Source organism: Apus apus, chromosome 1 (genome assembly GCF_020740795.1).
Source record: "Apus apus isolate bApuApu2 chromosome 1, bApuApu2.pri.cur, whole genome shotgun sequence".
Taxonomy (NCBI): Eukaryota; Metazoa; Chordata; class Aves; order Apodiformes; family Apodidae; genus Apus; species Apus apus.
Genome location: NC_067282.1, coordinates 77758521 through 77783481, shown reverse-complemented (window position 1 = coordinate 77783481; position 24961 = coordinate 77758521). Strand labels below are relative to the sequence as shown.

Genomic DNA, 24961 nt, shown 5'->3' with positions numbered 1-24961 from the left:
CTAGGTCTGCAAGGCACAATTTCATGGGCATAAGGTGGCATTCAGGTAAGAACAGGAGGACTGCTCAGATCTGACCTACAGACTATTAGCAATGGCTGTTATCAGTAGGTAACACCTACTGTCCCATGCTTGTGTGTATCTGCCCACATACAGCACCCACCCCTTCATTCCTGCCCACCACCACCCTTCTGCTTCCCACTCAACTCTCCAGCCACTACACTGTAATGTACACAAAACCCACTAAGCAGCCCACTCCTTCCTCCAGCTGCCCTTTTACTTCCCTGCTTCCTCCAGCAGGCAGATGGATTGCCTGGGATCACCAGGCAGCTGTGATGCATTAGGGAAATTAAGAAAGGGGCTGTGGAAGCTGCAGAACAAGAAGAGAGAAGGGAACTTCTGTGTGCCCTTTTGCATTACTTTCTAGTGAAGGCTGGTGGAAGTTGAAGTTGGCAGCTTCCTTGTGTCCGATTACTCCTGGCACCTGGGTAACAAGTTCAAGCCAGCCACAGTCTTGGCTTGATCTCGAATGCCTTTTGGGGAACAGGTTCAAACCCCTGAAGCTCACAGCAGCACACTAGGCTTTTCCATGGCTTTTCTGCGCCACAGCTCCTGGCAGGGGTCTCCTTTGGCCCATCAGCAATGCCCTTCAGACCAGCATCCCTATGAAATGCTTCCCTGTTCTTTGGACAGTCCCCCACCCAGTTTTGAGCTTGCAATGTTACAATATCAGAAAGGAATAAACATAACATTCAGTACCCCAGAAAATACAAAACATGAGTTTCATTGTGCAGATCCGCACAGTCAGTCTGAGTCTCAAATAAATACTTCACAGCTTTTTTCTACAAAACTGAAAATTATAGTGTAAAATAAATAAATAACTTTTATAAATTGTCCTTTCTTATATTTCTCTTGGCATGAAGTCACAGCAGATTTGCTTGGAAGCCCAAGGTGCGTTTGTAGGCAGTTTCTCTCTCTCATGCATGAGGTAGGCAGCTGCTCAGTTGTTCGGCAGTGTGCCAGGGCTGGGGGGCACTGGTGGAGTCCGCCGGTCTGCAGCTCTGTACTGCCCACATGTCTTGGCCTTGGCACAGGCAGGAAGGACCTAATGGAAGAGAGCTTGTTTTTTGTTGTTTGTTGTTTTTTTTTTTCCTTTTTCAAAATATATGGATATTTTAAGTACAAGAGTAAAGATCCAGGCTGTGTGCTTTACCAAATGGGTCCTTGCACCTCTCTGTGCCAGGGGAGACTAAAGTTTTCCCCTCACAGCAGCAGGTTGCAGCTTGGACCTAAAAGCATGGTGCCTGTGGAAGATGACATATATCACATTTCCTCCCACTGTTTTTTGTCTCCAAAACACCCATCAAAAGTAAGGGTGCACTCTCTGGGTATATCCCACAAGGAGGCAGAAGTGCCTTCAGCACAAAACCAGGCTGCCATTTTCTGAAACTATGTCATGTCCCCTCACTCAGTTTACCACCACCTCGAGCTTGCCTCCTGCACCCCCTGTGCCAAGACAGCCTCAGTGGACAACAAGCAGTGCCTTGTCCCCTGCCACAGTGTGACACCCTGGGCTTGCCACGCAGAGGCATGCTCTTCCCTCTAAGACTCCATTTTGCTTGAGACACCTCCTCAAAGCTGCTTCCTCCACAAGCTGCACTGGCTGTGCTGGAAGGTTATTTTAGGAGATGCAGAGGAATGGTGCAAGGGTACAGCCATTGCTTGCACAATTATTTTGTGTACAATTATAGTAACAGAGTAATGCTTCCCCCGCAGTGAGTCTTGTCATTGAGAAAGTGAATGCTTTCTAGCTGTCCTTGCTGTTGGGCACCTATGGCCCTGCCTAAGCACCTTCAGGTTTCCCCTTCCCAGCATGCAGCTGTCTGGCTGGAGTCCGTCCCTTTGATCCCTTTGTCCCTCTCTGCCTCAGGTACAGCCCGGGGTGGGCAGCATGCAGCCAGCCCCAGGATGGCTGGGCACAGATGGGTCCTGGTGTTGAGCCCTGTGACGGGTGAGTCCTGCAGCACCCTGGGGAAAGGCAGACCTACCCAGCACGGCCAGGCTTGGTTTCTCTCTGGATCACGTAGGTACTTGAGGCGGCAGTGGAGGAGGCAGGCGAGAAGGAGGAGGGAAATCAGGGGGACCAGCACCCCCACCACAATGGCAATAGCTGGTGACACACTGCTGTCCTGACCTGCAGGAAAAGCAGCAGCTATTCAGTTTGTGTATGAAGGAAAAAAAACAACCCTAAACCCCTTTCAGAGTACCTTTGGCAAGTTCCGAGGGTGAGATGGATGAGTAAGTGTGCTGAGAGCACATGCCCACACACACATAAGCAGCACTGTCAGTGGTCCTGTGCTTGGGCTCTGATGCCACCGTCAGGCATTAGGCACACAGCCCCTCTGAGTTACCCAAAGCTGGCACATCGTGCTGATGCATCAGGCTACGTGACAGAGAAACCCTGAAAGTCCTCAGCAGAGGCAAGGAAGCTGGGGCACTTCAGGATGTATAGGGGACACACTGGACAGTAAGACATTGCATGCCATCACCCAGGGTGTTTGGATGCTCCTCAGCACCCCCTCTGTCCCTCCCCAGCCCAGCCCCAGCTGCTCTTCCAATCACCTTCCCACCTTCCCCTCATTTCTTAGAGGATTTTCCTGATCTACCCCAGGAGACATTTCATGGTCTTCTCCCTGCTGCAGGCCAGGAGCAGGGTTGCATACTGACCCTGCACCAGATTGGCCATGGGTAGGACCAGGGTCACGTTCAGAGAAGGGTGTTGGATCACACAGACGATGGGGTGCTTCTGAAGGATTTTGGAGTTGGCATGGGTGAAATTGCTGATGACAGTCACGGTCTGGTTACCAAGTTTGACGTGATACTCCCTTGGTTTCTGCTGCAGGATACTGGGAAGGCGCCAGGTGATTTTTGGAGCTGGCTTCCCTGTTGCTGAGCAGCTCATCCCAACCACTTTCTCAGAGTCCTCAGTTCTGTCTGGACTGGCTATAAGCCTAGCTTCCACTTTGGGTTCTGAGATGGCTGTAAACACAAAGCAAGAAAACCCTTACTTTCTGCTTATGGTGGAGCAAAGAGCATCTATATTTAACCTTATCGTGGAGGACAACCTTGATATCTAGTATTACTTCCCCCTCACCAAAGCTCCAGCAGTGACAAATAAACATGAAAACACGCAGGCAGCAGTCTAGAAATGTAGAGCTTGGCCAAAACAAAGGACAAGAAGGTAGAAACATCTGTGCTTCAATTCTGTTATTAATGGCAGCAGTGCAGCATCCCAACAGATAAGTGGTGATTAGGGTCAAGAGCAATAGGCTTTGAAACCATGAAACCACATGTCCTCATCCCTCTGAAAGGGCTGAACTGCTTCAATGAATAAAAATTATTGTTCTCTTCCCTTAAACGTATCGGCAGGATTAGCTTTATTACTACTTGAGATGTGCAGGCTTGTGGACCAAAAATCTAAAGGTATCTATTTATGCAAGACACTAATAGTGAATTTGTATGTGTAGACCACAGAATTTCACCTGTGGAGGTTTTGTGCTTGTATAACTTTCTTCTTTCTAGTATGGGGTCTGGGGGACATTATGTTATGTATCACTTAAAACCTTCAACAAAGTATTCCAAGGGAGAGCCGAACGCAGTAGGACACATTCTCCATGGCAAATCACCTGTATATCCATCAGCCATAAAACAATACTACAATTTAGGTCAGAAAGGACCTCTGGAGGTCACCTAGTGCAAAGTGCAGTCATCTGCACTTTTAGCAGTCACCTGCTCAAAGCCAGTCTAATTATGTCAGTTTGCTCAGGCCCAGATCTATAAAGGCATGTAGCTCCATCTGGAAGTGCAATCCACAGGTTTCTGTATGGCAGCTCACCAGCCTGCCTTCTACTTCAGTGCACGTGCTGATAGCACAGGGGCCCAAGCCAGAATCTACTTGTAGCTGCTTGTTTTTGAGCCTGTTACTTTTTTTTTTTTTTTTTAATTACAGTGGCAATTCTAATTTCTTTCAAGTCTGAGTTAATATGAACGTCCTCTGATTAAAAAAGTATCTCTGACTATATTCAGTAGTACCCCATGTGTATAATACTATTTACCTCACAAAAATAACAATGGCCAGCACAATATTTATACTGAAATTATTTTTTGTCCCAACACTAGCAAACTTATCACTATAATTAAGTGATCCTACTTTTAAAGAAAAAAAAAAAATCTGTTTCTGCTTCTTAGGAAAAAATTATTCTTTTTACTTTTGGCAGGTAAACCAAGATTTGTAAGTGAAGAAGCTGTAGAAGACACTGAATGATTCTGTGAAAGGGGGAAAGGGCTTGTGCCAGATGCACAATGGTAACTGTAACCTCCTGGTACAATTCCAGATGTACCTCACAAGGCTGTCCCCAACCTCCGAGCCATGAATGCCAGAAGGTGGATGCAAGACATTGTATGCCATGAGGTTTGCTGCTTTTGGTGGGTTTTTTTGGTTTTGTTCTGTTGGGGTTTTTTCGTTTGTTTGCTTGGTTGGTTTGGTTGTTTTTTCTTTTCTTTTTGTTTTTGTTGTGCCTGCCTTTAAAAAATAAAGAAGTAGGTATTTCTCATTTTTTTTGCATCACCCATAGACAGAAACTCAAACACCATGGAGTGGATGAAACTCATTAATGTTGCTCTGAGATCAACAATAAAAATGTGTAGGGGGATTTCAGCTGGAACTTTTAAAAATCTCCCATGTATGCAAAGATAACTGTAACAGAAGTTTATGTTTTGATTAATAAATGACCCCTGAACTTCTTCTTTCACTCACGGGATGCATAAAAATAACATATCCACCCACAGCATTAGCTTCAAATATTAGATTGCGACATCCAGAAGCAGTAAAGGAAAGCTGTCACAGATACTCCCGCAAATGATGAGCAAAATTGCTCAGTATCTTGGCAGAAACACGTGCACACCACATCTGCTCTTCTTCTGACTAAGCAGTCTTCTGTCTGCCCACACCGGACCCCAAGGAATGACTTACGCAAAAAAAATGCTATAGGGCTGAGCTTCCCCTTAGCAAGTGTCTAATGGATGCACAGTCAAAACATGCAAATGCCTGGTTTTGCAGTGAAGTGCTGCTATACTGTTTGTTAGTGTATGCCCACTGTTGATGTCTGATTCACACACTGAACAACTTTTTTTGCCTTTCATCAAAATATTTGTTTTCCTTGAAAAAGTACCCACAAGAGATGTGTGCATGTACTTGCTTTAGTAGCTTTTGCAGAGAAGTAATGCAAACATTCCCAAATTTGAGCTGTGGCAGTGTTCCCAAGCATGTGAAAAGGCTCCTTCTAGAAAAGTACATCAGCTTTGATTATCTGTAATGACCTTGTGTAATTAAAGCAGGACTGTCAGGTCGTGATGTCCTTTTTATGTTTAAAGGCTTGACAGAGGTCTTGGAGAGACTGATACAAAACTTAGGAATCACAGTAGGCCTTGTGATGACAATAAGCCTTTTCCAGCCCTATGGGTGTTCACCAGCAACACTGTGCCTCAGTTTGCCTGTCTAAGAAATATTGATGACATTTCTCCACTGGGCTCTCTCCGTGCCTGCTCACTTGATTCCCTTCCTGGTTTTCATTAACGTTCTCTCTGGCGATGAAAGTCAGCAAAACACTTCCAAAGGAAAACAGAGGGGGGAGTGGAGCATGTTGTTCTAAAGAGACCTACCAAGCACACTTGGAATGGTTCTGTTCCAAAATGAGTTTTGCTACAGGGTAAGGAATTTCTGCTTCTTGAGTTTGCTGTTCTCAGCCAGGCATGTCTGAGATTCTTCCAGTCACACCTGCTTCTTTTTTCATAGTATTGTTTCCAGTTCTTAGGTGGCTTCACTTCCCCTTGTCAGGCAGTGGTGCCCACCCTGGAACTGCCCCTCTTCTGAAGGCTGTTGTAATCGGGCAATTACCAGCCTGAAAACTCCCTGGCAGTCCCCTCTCAAGGGCAAAGACTTGGCAGTGTTTCGTTTTCAGCTGGTGACTCTGGCTTGCTCACCTTACTCTAAATCCATGAGACTTGGGAGATTCCTTCTGACTTCACACTCTGGCCTAGGGAGTCCTCTGGGCTTGGTCAGACAAGTTGTTCCAATCGTTACAAGTTGGGGAGTAAGTGAGTAAGGCTGTGGCTTTTAAGTATCATCACAAAAATTAGCTTCAATGAAATATGCCATATGTGAACCAAGATATTCTATCATAGTGCTGAACACTTCTTTTATTCATGGTGACCCTCCAGAACATGTTTGATAAAACGGGTTTCAGGAAGATCATCATGACTTTAATGAACCAGCAGCCCCTAGTAGTGACATGTGAGCCCACACTGGCACAGGAAGCTCATGCCTGCCTGCAAGATAAATGAAACCCTTCTCAGTTATGGGTTTTTAAAGTCCAAGAGGTAGGAAGGCATGCTCACAGGAGTGTGTGTAGCAGCAGAAAAAACATTATTTTTAAAGTAGAGCTCTGCTAAAGGATGAATCATAGCCACAGGGCTGATGATTTTGGGAAATATTTCCCCCTCTTGGATAAAACAAAACTAAAACCCAACACAAATCTAACTCCATGTTTAGATCTTCATGATAAATGAGAAAGGGTTCCCTCCGCCAAGCACTTCCATATTTTCCTGTAGTGTATAAATCAGTGTTTATCGTCCAAATGACTCAGCACTGGGCGTTTTTAGGAACATATTCCTCTTTATACATGAAATATTGAGGCAATTTCTCCTAATTTCTCTTTTCTGCTCTAGGAGCTTTCCCAACAGAGAGCAAAAAGAACTTCTGTTCCAGGGTTGGTTTTCCCTTGTATTTCCCCCCTCCTTTTCCCCTGTTGCTTAAGTAATCTTTCCCCTGTAACCCAAGGGCATTTCCCCCCCTCCACCATAAAAGGGCTGCTGGCTCATGGGTATGTGTGTGGGCGGTGTCTGTGTCTTTGTCAGCAGACAGTACTAGGGATATACAAAATATTTTCCAGGGGTCTTACCACCCATGGCAGGTCCCAGACACTGTTGTTTTCCACATGGGGCATGATCTTTGGCCAACAACCCCACAACAAAGTCATCCATGAGAATGTCAGGAGCTAAAAGGGTGTCCTCAGGGTGTGTTTAATGTCTCAGCCTTCTCACTGGCAGAAATCAAAGACCCTCCTCCAAGGGACAAACAGCTTTTCACTCTTATTCTTTTTTATCTCATCCATTTGTCTATGTCTGATGATCTCATATGGAGGTGTCAGATTTTGCCACCTTGACTCATGATTTGTTTTAACTCTCTTCTTTAAGCTAATTGATGCTGCCCTGCACAGGAAAATAATGAGGCAAAGCTTCTCTACATTTCAGCCATTTTTTTTCCACCTCTTTCCTGAGCCCAGTCTAACTACTGCCATTTTTTCTGTAGCTGCAAAGTCAGCTTCCAGACACTCTAGTCATCCATATGTGTTTCTGCCTTTTGAATACTTTGAGTTTTTTAAGACCAAAGGTTGAGTAAGAAAAAAAAGGGTCTGATATCCAGGCTTAGGAGGCAAAAGCAGCAGTGAAAGGAGGAAGAGGAGCATAGGGTTCATGGTTGTGGCAGGCCAGCTGTCAGCACAGCACGCTGCCAGGGAAACTTGGAGGAGGTAATGGGTTACAAGTCAGCTTTTGGATCTCACTGTTGTTGACTTAAAGGGAAAGAAAATTAAAGGACTGTTGAGTGTTGGTTTCCAATCAGAGGTAAAACCAGAGTGGGAGAGAGAGCCAGGAGGAAAGCTGAGCCACCCTTCCCCATAGCAATTTAGCAATGACCAGAGGTCAGGGAAGGCTTTTCCTGGGGAAAACAACTTATATCCCAAATGACAGCCCATACACAGTTACAATGCCTTACCATAAACTTGGAGACACATCCTGCCAGTGACAGCCCCTGAGGGAAAAGTGTTGAAGATGCACTTGTAGCATCCTTCGTCTTGGAAGGTGACTCCATGAAGGGAGATGTCCGAGGCTTGTAACTCACTATGAGCAAAGCTCACGTGCCCAACGTAGTCCTTTGCTATCTTTTGACCATTCATTGTACTGTAAGTCGCTATGTTGTCTTCAGCCCCATCCATCTCCTTCTGCCAAGTCACCTGTAGCACATCTTCTTTTGTGACCAATCGGCATGAAAAAGTAGTGTTTCCTCCTGCCCGGACTGACTGGACCTTGCTGTGCATCACCTGCACAGAGCCTGGAGGAGAAGCAGGTGCTGCACTCAGTATTTCTCATGAGCTTTCTGCAATCCAAACCCAGCAAAAAGACCACCCCAGCCCCGAGCCCTCATCCTTGGGCAGAGCACCTCTGGAGGGTGTCCCTCTGTCCAGCGAGAAAGTGAAAACTCAGCTAGAAAGGATTGCCCTAAGAGTTTTCTGGACCTGACATAACAGGAGAAGTCTCATCAGCCTGATACCTGCACTGCAGAGAGAACCACCAAGAAAGGCAGCTCCTGTGTCAGAGTGACTGATTTCTATCTGCTAAGACTGTTATCCCATGAGTACCTATGGAAATGTTCCCTAAGAGTTGAGCTGTGTTAATGCCCAAAGAGCCACCAGTGCATTACTGCTCTCTGAGCCCTCCTGTGGCACAGAGAGAAGCAGATCAGAAGAGCTGCTAAAAAGTATTGTGTTTATCACTATACATTGTGCATCCACACCTGTCAGAGACTGCCAAGAGACCAGGAAATAAGATAAAAATAATTAAAAAGTAAGGTAGAGAAGACTGGAGACAAATTGCATCTGTTCTTCTATGTCATGTTTGAAGCCATGCAGCTGGGAAGCAGCTGAAACTCTGCTGAAGGCCCACAGATGGAAAACTTTCATAGCATAAATGCTATGGTATTTCCAGGGAAAAGGAGAAAAAATATTCAGCCAACTCTTCCAATTCAGACACGTGGAAAAACTATTAAGGGGACAGGCAAGAGAAGTGGGTGCTTTGAGGTTTGGCAGCTCAGCTCCACAGTCCTCTTAGGATAAAGGTTTTTAAAGTTAATTTGTGTAGATCAGGATGGGAAGGGAGGTAGCAGAGACAGTTACAGCACTGAAAACATAATTCAGTTTACAAGAAGTGGAAGTACCTTTGCAGGTTTTAAAGAGGAGTGAGGCTGTCAGTAGTGCCCAGAAGTACACTTCTCTAACCTGCCTGATGTAGCTTACTCGGGTCCTGCCCCCTCCATTGCTGTGGCCATGGCCAGGAAGATGACTTGGCCTGCCACAGACCAAGAAGCCAGCAGTGAAGCTGTGCTGGTGATTTTGCTTTTCAGAGCTCAGTGAACTGCCTTAGGCAGAATACAAATCATAACCATGGAAGCTATATTGAAGCAAATTCAGGCTTTTCTACATAATTTTAAATTAATAAAATAAAATAATCTGCCCATAGTTCTAGTGGTCTGAGTGGACACCTACAAGTACCACGTCCATTACTACAAATAATTTTGTCCTGGCTAAAGTACCTCTGGTGCCATACTCTGAATCAAATCCCAGCCATAAAAAGAGATGAAATAAAACTTCACTCATACAAATCAGTGGAAGAGTTTGGACATTTGCTCGGTTTATGATTTTCAAATTGTAAATATATTTGTACATCTTTCTGCAGCTTCTGAGTGCATTGGTCATACATTAAGGAAAGGATGCTCTCTACACATCCAGCAGTAACATGCCTGGAACACCACACCAGCAGTGTGCAGTGCCACACATGCCCTGTCACTGCTGGCCATTGAGGTCCCTAATGCCATTAAAATAATGATACAGACAGTCAAGCAGAAAGGGAGTTACCTGATGCAAGGGTCCAGATGCTGGAGAGGAGCAGGCAAGTGAAAATCATAGCTGTGTGCTCAGTGAGATGAGCAAGCAACTGATCCATTGAACGCAGCTTCCTCTTTTTTATACATTTTGCTCTTACTCTAGGGACATTCCCCCTCCCTGCACATACGGTAAGAGGCATCTCGTGAAAACATTCTTTCCCTCTGGCACTCAGCTGAATAATAAAAATTTCAGGGGACAAATGTCAGAGCCAGACACTGAAGATTTCCCAGCCAGGCTGCTTGACAGCCAAGGGTAACAGGGTTATAAGGTTGGGTTTTCCTCAAGTGCCTTTTCCATATGTTAGGTTTTTGCTAGTGCCTAAATACATACCCCGATTTCTAAACTGGTTGAGCATGCAGGGGCTGGGTGGGGCACGAGGAAAAGCCAGGCTGGCTCTGACCTGAGCTCAGGGAAAGGAACTCAGGTCTGTTATCAGGCTGCCATGAGTAGTACAAATATTTCCAATGTGAAACTCTAATGACCCACTTAGACGTCTGCACCCCATGAGTAAATCAGTAGATACCCAGGAGGAGCTATAATTTAACTCAGGCATTGCAACCTGCAAGTCAAGAGTCCAACCCAGGGCCTAGGTCATATGTTACTTTGGGGAAAAATCAGCCTTGATCTCCCCTCTCCTCCATTGAGGTTGCCCTCATCTCTGCAGAACCATGCTCCTTCCCCAGCTCTGTCCCTCAGAAAGACAGGGCTGCTGTCCTGCAGAAACACTTCTTCCTCTCCACCTTCACCTGAGGTTACATAAAAGAGGTGACTAACAGCTTGAGGGATGTGATTCTGCCGTTCTACTCTGCTTTCATGAGACCAAACCTGGAGTACTGTGTCCAGTTCTGGAGCCCTCAACATAACAAGGACACGGAACTCCTGGAGAGAGTCCATGGAAGGGCCACAAAGATGATTAGAGGGCTGGAGCACCTCTCCTGTGAAGACAGGCTGAGAGAATTGTGGTTGTTTAGCCTGGAGAAGAGAAGGATCTGGAGAGACCTTATAGTGGCCTTCCAGCAGCTGAAGGGGCCTACAGGAAAGCTGGGGAGGGACTCATACATAGACAGGTAGCAAAAACACAAGGGGTAATGGCTTTAAATTGGAAGAGAGCAGATTTAGGCTAGGCAGAAATTCTTTAGTGTGATGGTCGTGAGAAACTGGCACAGTTTGCCCAGAGGAGTTTTGGCTGCCTGCTCCCTGGAAGTGTTCAAGGCCAAGTTGGATGAGGCTTTGAGCAACCTGATATAGCGGGAGGTGTCCCTGCCTTTGCAGGGGGGTTGGAACTAGATGATCTTTAAGGTCCCTTCCAATCCAAAACATTCTATGATTCTATGAAAAACAGCTCACACAGCTAGTTTGAGTGATTGCTTTTGGGCCTTTTTGCTTTGTCATGTTTATGCCTAGGTTTCTCCTTTTCTGCCAGCTGTGACCACATTGCTGAAACCAACAAAATCCTCAGCCTGTTGGTCTCTCACAAATGGGGTGGCAAAACCTCATTTGCTAACCAAACTTGTACTGGTAAACTAAGTTTCAGGTCACTGCTTTCTGATTAGGTGACTTACATTTCTACAAAGTCTGCAGCAGAGTTGTTTTGTTTTGCTTTTCTCCCAGCAATGTATCACAAATAAAATGCGTGAATTACAACATACACCTGAACCTCAAGCCCTGCAAATTGTGTTTCTGGTTCTTCTATTTTTCTTCTTTCTTGTGGCTCAGGAGACAAAAAGAAGAGAAGGAAGTAAAACCAGATTGCGTTGGAAAGCTTTGATAGCAAAGGCTGTGCTTTGTTGGGGTTTGAAAGGTTTCTTTTTTACCGTTCAGCTTGTCACACCATTTCTCAGAAAAGCATGATGGTTTCCTCTAGCTGACAGCACTCCGAGCTGCTCTTTCAGTGGAGGGATCCTAGAGGGAGTCTGTACTGCAACCTGCTAGTCACTTCATGGAGGCCACCAGCAGCAGCACACCCTTGCCTGCCCCAGCACCCCAGGAAGCTGCATCACTCATCCATTCCTCCCCTCTTCCTCTCCCACCCCCATCGTCACTGCTTGTCTGTGGTGGAGGCTTTGGGGTTGTTTATTTAGGTGGCCAATATCTGGGTGCTGCATACATGTACTGTGTGGGAGATAATGAGCCTCTTTGGTCACAGTTTTGCTCTGTAACACACACAGTATAGAAAACGGTTCAGCCAGCAGGGAAACCACACCAAAATCTGCTACCTCAGTGTGCAGAGATCCGGTGGAAGGATGGGGAACTGCCTACCAAATATAAGGTAGGTTCATTACCATTTTATATTTAATTATTAAACAAGAGGGCTAAGAGAGTGATTTTATAAAACATGCAGGTCAAATTATACCTGCGATGAGTCAGCTTTAAGGAATCCTGGGCAACCCACAAAGCAACCCTGTTGCCTTAAGGCAACATGAGGAGACTCTTGATTAAACAAAGGTAACTTAGCAAACAAATTACGATTAACAATACAGTTCTTGGTATGTCAAGAGTACTGCCTCAGGATGCTTTTACAGAGGTGACTTCATCTGTAGGCTCTCAGCATTGAGAGCCTGCTAAAGAGAGGAAGGGTGCTACAGGTGAGGAACACAAGAAGCAGAGAATACTTTCAGGTTTCCATGTAGGAGAACTACACTTAGAGGTTCACCTTGACAACTTGTATCTGTTGCACCATGTCTCATAAAGACTTTTTATATATGCTGTACATAGATTAATTTATACAATCACAGAACAGTTTGGGTTAGAAAAGACCTTAAAGGTCATCTAGTTCTGACCCCTCTGCATGGGCAGGGACATCTCCCACTGGAACCAGGTTGCTCAATATATTAAACATATTTAAATTTTATACATGGTTTATGTAAATATACTACAGTTATGTACAACAGCAGGTAGGAATAGATTGCCTCCTAAGGAGCTGTGATGACAGAGAAGGGTGCTCAGTGGAAGCCACCCCTTACAGGCAGGTTGCCTTCGACACTGTCTGTGCCAGAGATGTTCAGTGTAGGTTTCCTCAGTGGTACTGGACACCAGCGAGGCTGCCTGTCTGATATGGCCAACAGGCTGCCATTACTGTCCTACCTGGGGCAAGGGCTTTCAGCAGGATTCACCACTGTACAGCACAGCACTTTTCAGTGTCACCCATAGAAAGAGGGGCAATTTGTATTAGAAATTTTCCTCTTACCTGGGATATGTTATAGCACTAGGATATTTCTGAATTTATTTCTGAGTTTATCCCATCCGAACAGGACATGCAGGAAAGCTCGAGCACTGGAAGCAGCACATTACAAAGCAGTGAAATAAAGTCATATAGCTGGAATTTTTCAAATAATAGTCATGAATGCCCTCCAACAAAACTAGGTGGCTCAAGCCATTACTTCTTTCACAAACATGATTCCAAGGAGGTTTGCTCTGGGCACGTGGCAACTCACGTTATTTTGCACCAACCTGGGATTTTCAAGGATGCCTAACCCAATGTGCTTAAACACTATGAAAGGGGGAAGGTGAGAGGCAGATCGCTGGACATAAGTGGGTGAGAGCCAGCACTGTAGCTGGCAGTGCTGCACAGGGTTCCTGGGGCTGTCCCAAGCAGGCTGGGGGACCCCACCACAGTGCCACAGCTCTGTCACCATCCAACCTTGCAGTGTGGTGGTACACAGAGAAGTTTTGCCTAGCCTGGCTATCCATAGGTGAAGACATCTGGAAAGGGCAAAACCACATCAGAATAGCAGGCGTTGGGCAGCTCTCCCACCAGGCATCCAGCCTCTCTGGCTATTGCTTTGCTCGGTGTTTGCGTCACCACCTTGCTTTTGCTAAATAGTGTCCTAGCTCTTCACCTGTGCCTTTGTACTTCTGCGGGATGGTAATCAGGGCTCTCTGGTAATACCCTTCCTAGTAGAAACAATGAAAAAATCACTATGTGTACAGAGGATTTCCTTGAAGGCCCACACACAGAAGAAGAAAATCCCCTCTCTTTGCCATTGTCTTCTCAGTAGATCAAAGAAAAAATTGTGTAAGCTCTCAGTATGTACCCTGACTGTTTACTTGGTCTTAAGGAGCTCAGATGAGGCATTAAATTGCCAACATTAATTGTTCTGATTGTTTCTGAAGAAGAGTGCGTCTCTCAACTCCCTGCATGTCTGTGACCAGATGTTTAAAGTGTGACAGCTTTACCTGACCATGATGGAAAGGGTAAAAGTCCCTAAAGCAGGAAGCCTTGCTCTCAGCAGCAGTTTGAGTCAAGGCCAACAAAATCCTTGTGAGGTTGGTGGGTCATCCCCAGTTACAGCGCTGAGCAGTGATGAGCTCACGTGCCTACAGGGTTTCAGCTCCAGGTTCTTTTCTCCCAAGCCTGCAGAATCCCATTTGCTTGTATCACACTAGTGGATGTGACTTCTGCTGCTTTTGAAAACATTCCTAACTGCTTTTTACCATCAGGAATCAGTCAACTACGAGAAAGGTTTTCATAAAGCAGATTTGCCTGCTCACTGTTGATGGGGCTGTGAAACCCTTATCCGCCATCAGAGGGGAGGAAGTTCCACTGGCACCAGAAAAGGTGGCACCAGCAGTGCTGTGTCAAAGCCTGTGCCCATGCAGTTCCACTCCCTGTTTCCTCACTTTCAAAAACCCTACTGTAACAAACCAGTGTCAGGAGAGGTAACACAGGGAAAGTATTAACTAGCTGCCCTAGCTGGACAGAGAGAAGCTGCAGCCCATCTTGCTCCATCTCCTATTGATTATCAGTGCTGGCTCACAGTGAGATTTGTGTAGCAGATCACTCCTGAGTCATAGCTGCCTGATTGCTGGTAAAACTGGGTCTTTCTGAAAAATCACAGACCTTGCAGAAGTTCAGAGGGATGGAGAAGTGATAAGAATGGGAGTGGTTTTTTTGTTGTGTTTTTTTTTTTGGTTGGTTGGTTGGTTTTGTTTTGGTTTGGTTTTTTTGTGTGTTTGTTTGGTTTGGTTGTTGTTTAGTTTTGTTTTTTTTCAGTGACTCAGCATCTCGGCAAAGATCCAGTGCTTTGGAGGTCCAGCCCCGGCTGTTGCTGCTCACCAGGCAACTTGAGAGACAAAGACTGATGGCCAGCTGGGAAGGGCTCCCCTGCTCCACAGCAGGGCAGGCTCCCAGTCTGGCTTAAGAAAAAGCTGGATCAGTTACCTCTTGTTGAGGGAGAATAGTTAGATGGAAATGACAGCAGCAGTAGCTGCCCACTGAAGTCCTCCCTCCTGAAGGGTAGTGCTGCCGTGTCCCACAGCAGATCAGAGGAGTGTTGTATTTCTGAAAGCAGGTTAGGCTGGCATAGACTCATATAGGTGGATGTGTGTGTGTGACCATACCAGCAGCATCCCACTACCTCCACACAGGAAGTCCCCCTTTGGGGACAGGAACGGCACCCACTACCTCGTTCCTTGGGATTTTGGCAGATGGGTTTGCAGTAAAATCAGACTTAGGGCAGACTTAATTTCAGGTGTGCAAAGAGGATCTAACACAAACTCTGCTCTTAATAGCAGGTGGCTTAATGCTGCAGCTACTGGGAGAATATATTGCAACCAGGAGGTGAACAATTTCAGTCCCCACCATTTACCCGTAGACCCTGCTGCCTCCTCTGCATTTAATTTCTTGACCTGCTGTTCTTCTTATGTATCCCCACGTTTGCTACTTTAACCCCTCTGTTTGGAGAGCTAACTTTTTAGTGTCACCTCTATATTTGGCTTAACCACTTCCTGAGTATGACAGCCTCTGCAGCCTGAACAACAGCTCATAGGGCTGCTCTGCGAACAGCAAAGTGAAACTATAGCAACAAAGAAAATGAATTCTGCCTTTGTTTTGATTTTAATAGTTGACTCACGTTTCTCCTCTTTTGAGACTTCTGGCCAGAACTATTTCTGAGCATTTTAATTGATAAAGCTATGCTTAGAATTGCCTCCCAAAAAACCCAACAAAAGCCAACCCCACCAAAAATCCTCCAAACACAGGCAATTCTGGTTCTCCTCCTCTAACTGCTGGGCATCTACCTCAAAAAAGCCAGCTACATGTCTATAGCATGGATGCAGATGCTGCAAAATGCTTTTAGTTCTCAGACTGCGTGACATATTTTCCCACAGAATTACACATTATTGACTGAATAAGATGACTTTATCGAAGGGTCATGCAGCAGTTTACAGGTTTCATTTGTACAGGAACATATGTTACTTATCTTTTGACAGTCGAGGGGAAGAGCTATCTAAACCCAACAACCTTTCCATCTAAGCAAAAGATAAAAAATGAGAAGCCAACTGCATATAAACAAGATGACCAGAAAACAACTTACATCAAACTCATGATAACTGACAGTTAAGATACACTCCTCATGTGAATTATGTGTATTATAAATATACAAAAATTATGTATACATATTTTATTTAAAACGTATCTAAAAGCACTTCTAGGACCAAATTACATGAAGTGTTCACACTGGCACCCCCAGCTAATGTATGGGAATTTATGCTTAGTGTGTGCAAAATGCTATGTACAATTCAAAGAAAATCAGGTAGGCCACCTGGAATGAGGTGGGATTAACTTTATTCCCAGCTGTAATAAAAGCAACCTAATTTCTTGCTCTTATCAGGAACTCAGAATATCCACTAATATTTGTGAAAATTTCTGCTACTCTGACAGCAACAGGGGCATGTGCAGAGAGAAATTATTTCATGCTAATTACCGAACTTGGGTAATACATGAAATAATTAAGATCTAAGATCACATGTTTAGCAAGGAAAGTACTGACAGCAACAAAAAATGGTAACATTATTTATGTACCTCCAGTCCTGGGAAAGAAAATGAATATGCAAATATGCAATTAGAGACTGACTCATAATGCACTTCCACTGGCAAGTTGGGCACATTTCCCAACTTCATATGACTTGACAGCTTTACAGTCCCTTAGTACATTTTTATAATACATATATATATAAATCCAGCATATAAATATCGATACCTCAATGTAAAATGTTTGGAAATTACAGGCGTTTTACAAGCACAAAGCTACAAGCAAAGATGCACACTCCTGTGAGCCTAACTCTTATTCTCTTATTATCAAAAAACTTGGTAAAAGAGCAGTTCAGATGTAATATAAAGGATCTTAAAGTTGCCAAAGGCAACTACTTCAACCTGGAAGTAGACTTCTACTTGAAACAGCAAAGTTTATTTGCTAAGGGAGATTAAATGTGTCAAGAACTGACCTGTCCACTTACCAGTGGGTTTGCAGTTCATGTTGCACAACTGCCATGTTTCTCTTCCTTTTGATTGTTCACCCAGACACACCACAGCATAGGGTGATGTGCATAACTTGAGGGGGGGAAGACAGTGCTGCTTCTCTCATAACTCTTCCCAGCATTTACTGCTCACTCACCTGTTCGGAGACATTTAATGTGAACAAGCCCAGAAAGGCTGATGGATCCTCAAAACCATAGACTTTGCTGAGCTAGTGCTGGGCTCTCCAGGGTGACAGAGGCAGTTTGCAGGAACACCCAAATGCTGTAATGCCTGCCATCACCTGCTGGTCCCTGACACCCGTCCACCCGTGGACCTGTGCCTTGTGCCTCTCCTTCCCTAGGGAAGCCCCTTCTCCTGCCAGGGGCTGTCACCTGGGGACCATGGGGAAAAGCTGAGAGGGCAGAGACAGAGAAGCTGCATAAAGTGACTTGTCCAAAAAGCTGGTGGAGCAGTTTTCCCACACAATGTTGGGCACCTGGGGGTTGACAGTAGGAAGCAAGGAATAACCAGCGCTAGACCTAACCTGTTCACCCTTGTATTCATACCCTAGGTGGAGATCGTTCATCCCCATCAAGAGAAAAAGATACTCCCACAAGGGAAGTAAGTAAAGAGACTCTTCAAGCACTCTGGAGGAGGGGGTAGCATAGCATGGCCCAGGTGATGACGTAAGGAAATCCTCCACCAGCACCCAGCATTACAGCAGAGGCAAGTGGTAGGGACAAGCCTGGCTATAGGCAGCAGCCACAGTAAGGCATTTTGCATCCCAGCCAGGGAAAATGTTTCATCCAGTGGGGTCTACCTGCCCTCTAGCTGCTCCACTACACTGAATTATTTGGGGTGTCTCTGGGTTATTTTGGTCTCTGGAGAAGACAGCATGAGAGAGCAACAGTCTCCTCCAGCCTCCTAAACTGCATTTGCGTCAGCCACCACCTCGCAGCTGCCTCCTGGGCTGATGAATTTGGCCTTCACACACCACAGCCAACCCGCAGGCTTGCAAGCATCTGAACCACAGCTGGGAATACCTACTCTGCATGATGCTTGTGCTACACCTCTGCTTTGTTTGTCCCCTGCAAACAAGGCAGAGGTACTGAAGGAAGAGGGCTGCTAGCACAGCACACAGCTGCATTTGGACCCATTCCAGACTGCATTCCCCATAGAAAAGCACAGCTTAGGAGTTTTTCTAAACATGCATCAGTATAAGATATTCTCCTAATAAAATAGGTTCCCCATATTAAGTATGCAAAGAGGGAAGACTCTCATAGTAGCTGGGATCACAACTGTTCCTGTGAATCATGAGGTCTTCATTTTGATTCAGACTGCTACCTTTTCCATCAGTGGGCAAAGCCATTCATGCAGAGATGGTATAATACTTTTACCACTTTCACAAATTGCAGTATTTGCAGCTTCTTCTTAGTTGTGTGCATTGCAATTTCAAGGCAGTGTCAGGGCAGCACAATAATATTTTAAAACACTGCAAATTGTCTAAGATGGCAGCTTTCACTCAATAGTGAGAGACTGACATCTCTCCTTCAGTCAGGAAGTAAACTTGAAAAGCCTGTTATCTTAGGCAAAAGTAAAAGCTCAGCTCTGAAATTTCATAGGAACAACCAATAGTTCAATCAACCTCGTAACAAGAACCAGCTAGGCAGATGAAAATACAGCTGTGAGCAAGGATGAAACAAACAAGAATCTCTTGTTGCTCAAATGTTTATGGGACAGAGAGACAAATCTGCAGAAAGTCCAAGACTGCCAAACACATGGACACAAACACCCAGCACGTACTTGGGGATGAGGCACATGACATAGTGCCTCTGCACTCCAGCACCCAGCTAGTGATCTCAGGCAAAATTAAGGCTGCATTGGTCATAAAGTACAGAGAGCAAGCAAGCAAGAACAGCCATTTCTGAAAGAGACACGTAAAACTGATTCAAGTTAAAAAGAACCAAAACAACAACCAAACCACAAAAAAATCCCTACATGGCTGCACATCTAGGTTTTATTAAGGTCAATGAGCAGTGCTGCATGATGTAAGTAAATGCTAAACGAGATAAAAGATGAATCTTAAAAACCACCAGATTTATTTAGTTCTCAGAGATTCAACTCGTTCCCAAATAATGCCACACTAGCTCATCCTTTTGCACTGCCTGTGCTCAGTCTAATTAAATCTGAGTAAATCCTGTGCTGCAGAAAGTCCTTGTATCCTGCTTCTGCACCAAAGAATGACAATCACACGTGTTTTCTTCTTTCTCCAGCACAGACTAACAGCCATCCACCAAGTATCGTCAAGGTAAGGACTAAAAGTTAATGTTTTTGCTGCTCTCTGGGGCAATTGAGTCCAAAACTTCCATAGGTCAGAAAGACAAGGTGTTCATCATATTCCTGCAGGAGAGACAATTTGCATATTTGCCTGGAATGCAGAAAATCTTCTCGTTAAGCCCACGTGTGAAGTAAATGTATGCACATAAACCATAACAATGATACACAGCCCCACTCTCTGGCAGCCAGTGGCCAACAGACCACAGCACTCACCTGTCATTTCAGAAGCTGAGTGTAACAGTGCTTTAATCAAACAATTGAGGAGGCTGAACCTCCTGATCATGTCCTAGATAAGTGTCCCCAGCCACTGGGCAATTTCTATCTGTGGAGGTACTTTTTTGTCCTCCTCCTCCTTTCTCCCCTCAGCTTTCTGCTCATGAGCATAACCTCACTTGCCTACAGTTTCATCAAAACTGGAGTGTTTCCACAAAAAGTTTCAGTTTCAGCATAGTAACTTCTAATAAAAAGCTGTTTAACTGGGCTATTGCCAACAAGTTTTAGTAATAAAAGAAGTCTTCAATTGAAAAACAAGGCGAGATTTAATACTTGGAGGCCTAAAAGCTTTGGTTAATCTTGTCTCAAGGAATGGCTAAATCTCTGTTGGAACAGAATAAGGTTTCTCTTTCCAATGAGCCACTGTCTCTACAAGGAATAAAAGGAAAGAAAAAACAAAAAAACTCCCACGACACACACAAAAACAACCCCCCCCCAAAAAAAACCAACAAAAAACCCCCTCAAGACAACAAACCTGCACTGCCAGGTTGAACAATTAATTTCTTAGAAATCAGAATGGAACAAATGGTTGCACTGCAAGAGAGGACAGGCAGGAAAGACTGGCATGATAAACACATTGCCCAGTTGATCTTACTTCCCTACTTCCCTGCTTTGCAGTTAGATTCAGGATCTCTGGCAATGCACACCAAGTTAATTTAAGAGTTACCTATATAACTTGGTGTGTGCCCTGCTCCTCTGCCCAATCTCATCATCATGGAGGCAGGGGTGAGGGAGCAGTCACTTCTCAAGCGATGCATTTCAGTCTCGTATACTTGTCTGTGTTAATATGCTGGGCTTCGAGAGACAGCAGCTGAGTGCTTGTGGTTTGCTACCTCTGCTTTGTAAATAGTTAATTTCAGCAGAAGGTTAGTGAAGTTGCCTCTTGAGTCACCAAAGATGAACAATCACCAGGAGCTCTATGTACTGCAGAACAAAGCACTCCCATTTAGCAGCCCAACCCGTTTGTTTTTTTTTTAAATGAAGATGACATCAGTAAAACTAAAGGTGGTGCCTGGCAGATCTGTGAGTGTTTAGCAGAAAAATTTTGAAGAGAGTGGGCAACACAGAAAAACGTGTGATTAAATGAGCTCATCGTTTACACATGTGAGTGTGGGGTGGACTGTGGGAAGAGGGGATGAAACTGTAATGGGGAACCTGCCAAGTAGCTGTCTGGTTTTGAGAGTTTTTGCTGTCCCAAAAACCCCAGAGTGTGGTTTGAAGACTGTCCTGAGCAGGTTGTTTACACAATTGGGAGCCGTCCCTTCCAAGTATCAATCTTGGCCTATGTGTAATGAAAGACTCAAACAAAATCTCAAGAGTCTTCATGTTTGCTCCTTCTGCACCATCAGTGTCTGGGATGCTTCAGTCTCTTTACTGATAAGAGAAGATCAATGATAGCAGCTTTTCAAAGCCTGTAGGCTGGAATAGTTCTGAAAAACATGGCTGTGATTAAGGCTTGGGTAGAATTAAATGTTGGAGGGGAAAAGAGGCACTCCAGACTTCACTTGGTGGATTGGAAGCCAGCCACTTATGAAAATAAAGAGCCTACTCTTCTAATTTCACAGGCACATTAGGAGAAATTCTGCTGCCCTCCCAGTTCTTTGCAATACCAAACAGGGGAGGTGAGCCTCATGCCCCTGAAGATAGTTAGGGAATTCCTTTTGTCCTGATTGCTCTGCTCCTTAAAACTTCTTGAATTTCTAAATCTCAAAATTTTACAAAGCCTCAATTCAAAACTCAGGAATTATTTCCAGTGAAGTGTCCTCAAGGTCAGGAGATTTTTAATACCAAATAGAATCCAAACAGACAAAAAGATTTTTATAAACTGGGAAAATCTGAGACAGATTTTGCAGGAATTAAGTTTTAACAATTATTTCTTACTTCTAGATTTGAAAAATAAAAGAGAACCTTTTGGATTTATTAACCAGTGGAGCAGAGACCTCTGTTCCACTTAGAGAGTATGAAAGGTAGCCACCTTTCATACAGCGTGTCAGCATGAACTCAGCAACATGCACTTAAAATACTGCAACTACCACAGAGAATAGAGAATGATACTATAAAGCCTGTACTTAGCCACTGGCTTTATTACCCAGTGGGTTCAAATTAAGAGCATCAGAGCAAATAATTTTTTAACTTCTGGTTCCAAGTACTTAATCAGTTCACACCATCCCTTTAGATTCAATGAGTCATTCTGCTAGCTATTTAGATGCACAATCACCCACGACCCACTAGCAAACACCTTCAAGAGGCAAAAGAAGGGACAAGCCTAAACAGAGCTGGGAAAACATTTACCCACACAATCTTACCTCCTTTTTCACTGACGGCTCTTTCTTCTCCCTCCATTTTCAAGGAGAGCGTTAGATGTGGGCTGCCAGGGAGGGGGTCAGCCACCACTGAATCTCCTGTGAGGCCAGGACCCCTTCCAGGACAGTGTGTCTCCTGCAGAGACATGCACACCCACACACTTGGGTTTCAGCTGACTCGCACACCCTGCACCCTACTTGTCTCTGTGACAGTTGGCTGTGACTCCACTTGCCCTCTCTTTATCCTTCTTTAATTTGTTTGTTGTTTGTTTGTTGTTATTTTTTTCTCTGCAAGTCACCCTGATCTCTCCTTCTGGTTCTTCCCAGCAACATCTCATATTAAATCCTACATAAACAAGCTCCAAATGCTCTCTTCTCACATGCATTGATAACATATCCCACATACTTAGTACTTTCCCCTCCACCACATCTGTAATGTGATCTGGAGAACTCTTCCCATTCACTCATTGGGTAGATGTCACTGTGGGACCACCGGGATGGTGGCTTTCCTGGGACAGCCCTGGGGGAACTTGAGGCAGTGGATAATCGAGGTTCTCCTACCTGCCATTGTGCCACTGTACTCCCTTGTGTGTGTGGTGATGAGCTGCACAAGCACACGGGCTATACCACATTTGTTCTCATTGCATACTTCTTCAGAGTATAATCATGTTGAAGCTAATAACTCTCTGTCTTTCACTTCCTCTCAGGAACATTTTGCCCTCAAAGATTCTATGAATTCCAGTGACCTCTGGTACTCTACTATCAGCCATGATGTAAAACATGAAGCTTCTGTGATTAACACTCATAATCAGACAGAATATGCACTTGTTAACATGGGCAAGAGGAAGGAAGATTTTGCCTGCTCTGAAGAGCACAATGAATATGATTTTGTCCTGATAACTTAGAAAGGGACACTTTCTGCTCCCAAGGCACTCTTTTCTTGAGTGCTTAAGCCAGCAATATGCAGCCTTGCTAACTATCCTACTTCTGCTGTCAGAATAAACATCTCTCTCATGTTACCAAGCTTACTGCCAGTCATTTCCAATGACAAATCTGTCCAGGAAAAGGTTATCACAGAGAGACACGGACAGGACTTGACAATTAAACCAAGATGAATCAGTGGCAATTGCCACTGTCAGACAATGTTTCTCTATTGAAATTTAGGTGCTTCATTACTAGAAGCAACTCAGGCTGCACGTTCTGCTGGACTTCTACAGTCTTTTTTTTTTTTTTAGCAGGGATCTTACAGAATTACTGATAGAAATTTTAAAAATGCAAGAACACCACTGATTTTTGTTGCTTTTTAGTTTGTTTGGTTTTGGAAAAGGTTGATGAAATGGGAATTAAATAAAAAAATCAAGACTGCACACAAAACAAAACTTCTGACCACTTAGAAGACTATGAAACTTGATTCTGCACAGGTCACAGCTGCACACCTCTCATTAGAAGATTCCCAGATGTTGCCCCCGTGACACAACTCTTGCAGCTCACTCCTGCTGCAGTCTCAGGTTTGGCTCTCTGCAATACCAGAACATAACCTCCCCATAGTCCACCACCCCTCTGCAAACAGTATTTCTGGACACATGCATAGAATTGAGACCAGTTACTTGACTGCTCACAAAAGCTCATAAGGTGATTATGTGCTTGTGTTCTTGCTTAAGCATGTTTTTTTGCTCCCTCCATTTTTGTAATAAAAAATTTGGGAAGAAAATGTTGAACAACTTGCCTGATTTTAAATCTTCCTTTGTAGGGCATGTAGTGATAGGATGAGAGGGCATGTTTTTAAGCTGAAAGAGGGTAGATTTAAATTAGATTTTAGAAATAAATTCTTCACTATGAGGGTGGCGAGACACTAGCACAGGTTGCCCAGAGAAGTTGTGGAAGCCTCCTCCCTGGAAGTATTAAAGGCCAGGTTGGATGGGGCTTTGAGCAGCCTGGTCTAGTGGGAGGTGTCCCTGCTCACGACGGGAGGGCTAGAACTAGATGTTCTTTCAGGTGTCTTCCAACCCAAATCATTCGGTGGTTCTATGCTTCTTTGTGATTGCTGGCTGGGCTGTAGCCCTGGCTTTAAGGCGTGGAGCTTTTGCGATGCCCACCTGTGGTTTTGGTGCTGGGGGGCAGTCCCAGGGGTGAATGGTCGCATGCAGTGGTGGAGAGACACTGCACTGGGAGGCACCTGAATCTGCCCAAAGTTTGTACTGGCTACACAGATTTTACACAGCCTGCCGTAGGATTTTAGAGTGCTGGTTGTACACTCCACAAGTTGAATTACCAGAACTCCCTTCTCTTCCTTTATAACAGTCTCAGTCATTAAAGTATTACTTACACTTCTACTAAAATTGACATTAAGCACTCACAAAAAATATCTAACTTGATGAGGTGAGGGCATAAATAATTCACTTGGTTCTTTTCTTTTACATGATCAATTTACCTCAAAGATATAAAACCAGAAACCCATTTTGTCATTTTTTACATTTTCTTCGATGAGAGTTCAATGCTTGAGTGGTAGTAGACTGCAAAGTCAGATATTTTCTGTTGAATAGCATGACATCTTGCTGCAACTCCTCCTTCCCTGAAAATTGTTCAGGTAAAGGTACAGACGCAGAGGAGGATAGCTGGAAAAAAATGAATGCTTGCCTCCTTCTTTTTTCTATTGACTCTTAACGCCCATAGGTGTATCACCATAAAATGGCATAATCATTATATTCTTTTCCAGTTCTTAGAGTGTACAGCTGTGTCCCACAGACTATTCATACAGCTCTCAGCATTTAGAATTCCAATGGTTATTTTCCAACTCAAACAGCTGAAAGCTGCTAAAGAATGAAAACAATCACTTTAAGAGTAAAAAAAAATAATTTAATGTATGGTAAAATTGACAGATTACTCCTTAAATAAACTAAAATATTAGAAAAAGAGAAATACAGCTTCCCATATTTCTCACATACAAAAAGTTTCTTAAAATAAATGTGTCTATC

General features: G+C 44.3%; 1 protein-coding gene across 1 annotated transcript; it reads right to left on the bottom strand.

Annotated features, from left to right (window-relative positions):
* Positions 1-1850: 1850 nt before the first annotated feature.
* LOC127381830 (OX-2 membrane glycoprotein-like) lies at positions 1851-22134 on the bottom strand. Its single transcript, XM_051612695.1, has 5 exons — positions 21990-22134; positions 9807-9953; positions 7892-8227; positions 2725-3036; positions 1851-2191 (listed from the first exon to the last, which is right to left on the bottom strand). Exons 1-5 carry the CDS (start codon positions 22132-22134, stop codon positions 1851-1853), a joined length of 1281 nt encoding a protein of 426 aa, XP_051468655.1.
* Positions 22135-24961: the final 2827 nt, after the last annotated feature.

What these genes read in the sequence shown, in the direction of transcription:
- LOC127381830 (XM_051612695.1), bottom strand. Translation starts at nt 22,134, where the DNA reads ATGTCTCTGCAGGAGACACACTGTCCTGGAAGGGGTCCTGGCCTCACA. An exon ending in AGCCGTCAGTGAAAAAGGAG is followed by an intron (nt 9,954 to 21,989) that starts GTAAGATTGTGT and finishes CCGTATGTGCAG; the next exon opens with GGAGGGGGAATGTCCCTAGA. An exon ending in GATGTGTCTCCAAGTTTATG is followed by an intron (nt 3,037 to 7,891) that starts GTAAGGCATTGT and finishes TTGTGTTTACAG; the next exon opens with CCATCTCAGAACCCAAAGTG.